The following is a 1,735-nucleotide window of genomic DNA, read 5'->3' on the forward strand; positions in this document are numbered from 1 at the left end:
TCGAAGGGCATGACGCGACGGAGGGAAGATTTCACAACGTGTGTTCGAGTCGTCAGCTGATGGAGTATTGTTCTTACAATTACCCAGTCGGAAGGTGAGACCGGACTCCCATGGAGGATGCAGCTGACGCGGCATCTGGACGGGATCATTTTCCTCGGGAGTTTTCTGTGGATATAGTTTTTCAATCAACGTAAGAGTACGAGCAGCCCTGTGGAAGCGTTACGTCAGACGATGTCTCATCGCTTTTTCAAATTGGAACAACTCACTTTCGAGGTCGATTGAACAATAAAGGCTCGCGAGCATCGCCTCCATTCTCGCCTTTGGTGAGCACTTTGTTTTGGAATGTCACTCGTTCGTTGTCGTTCTTCTGGATCGCATCGAAGCCTGGACACGATCTTTCACGACTTACCATGTGGAAGTGTTCGACGGTGTGGCTGCTTCTGGCGATTCTCATGGCTTGGGCCTCACCGAGCCTTGCGATAAAACGAGCTGGCAATTGGCGAGTCTGCGAGAGGACCGACCTAGGTCTAGGGTGCAGCTGCACGAGAGCTTCCGACTGTTACGATTACACGAGAGACCGAGCGGGTTTCTGCGATACGCGGAGCCGAGTCTGTACTTATTGTCTTTACGGTCAGCACCTCGAGGGGAATTTTTCCGCAGCCTTCCTCTCGGAGTCTCGTCATCGTTGTGTTCAAAGTGATTCATGCGAGGAGATCCTCAACGAAAGAGGTTTCCAGACCGAGGTTGAGTGCGTCGGCGGCCACTGCCACCGAGACGGCCAGAAAACCGACGAGCGTTGCAGCTGCAGAAGTGGATACCGCTTCCGACGAATGTGGGACAGTAGCCTCCGGTGCGCCGATGACAACGAGTGCGAAAGTTGGGGCCGGCAGCACTGCGCTCGCTTGCATTGCATAAACACCGAGGGGAGTTTCGAGTGCGGATGCCGGCCGGGCTATCGGCTCGTCAACAACGGAACCAAATACGAGCACTGTCAGGAGATCGACGAGTGCGAAGAAGTGATCGGAATTTGCCCTCAGAGTTGCCGGAACGTGCCGGGAAGCTTCAACTGTACGTGCCATCTCGGATACACGTCCATTCGGGAAGATGGCAAGATGAAGTGCGTCGACATTGATGAATGTCAAGTGAGTAGCTCCCAGTATTTCTCGGTTCGTAAGAGCCGCATTTTCCGCGATAAACGGGATTCACCGCGGGCAAAAATGATTGAACGAGAGAAAACTTCTTCCAGGTGCTTGATTCTTGTCATCCTTTGACGACTTGTCACAATACGATCGGTTCATTTTACTGCACCACTCCGGTGAAGGCTCCTGCCAGCTTCGGCGGTTGGGCCATGACTCTGATCCCCATGTTTACGTGCATCTTCATCTTTGCTTTATGCTGCAGAAATCGAACTCTAGAGCAGGAGATCCTGAGACTTTCGAGCGAAGACTTGGCAGAAAAAGGTCGCTACGAGGTGTCAGCCGAACATGAGAAAATCGGAGTCGACGAATCAAGCTCTCCATAACAATTGTTGTTGAAAACGAATAGGAGGAGAACGATTAGAAACCGAATTCAATATTTATGTATATTCTTATGTTAATACGTGCTCAATCATACTGCCTGCGTCCAAGAATAAATGAAAAATTGTCGGATCTTTCTCCCTCGGATATTGAGCTCCGATGGCGCCCCTAGGAAAACGAGTTGATTGAAGAGGCGTGTCGGAGTACACCGAAATCAC

At 51.1% G+C, this 1,735-nt stretch overlaps 1 protein-coding gene across 1 annotated transcript; it reads left to right on the top strand.

Moving 5' to 3' along the window:
• The first annotated feature begins 410 nt into the window (after positions 1 to 410).
• Positions 411 to 1,522, top strand: LOC114828200 (latent-transforming growth factor beta-binding protein 2-like). Its single transcript, XM_029111316.1, has 2 exons — positions 411 to 1,142; positions 1,247 to 1,522. Exons 1-2 carry the CDS (start codon positions 411 to 413, stop codon positions 1,520 to 1,522), a joined length of 1,008 nt encoding a protein of 335 aa, XP_028967149.1.
• The last annotated feature ends 213 nt before the right edge of the window (positions 1,523 to 1,735 follow it).

This window comes from Galendromus occidentalis, unplaced genomic scaffold, assembly GCF_000255335.2.
Source record: "Galendromus occidentalis unplaced genomic scaffold, Mocc_1.1 scf7180000077431, whole genome shotgun sequence".
Taxonomy (NCBI): Eukaryota; Metazoa; Arthropoda; class Arachnida; order Mesostigmata; family Phytoseiidae; genus Galendromus; species Galendromus occidentalis.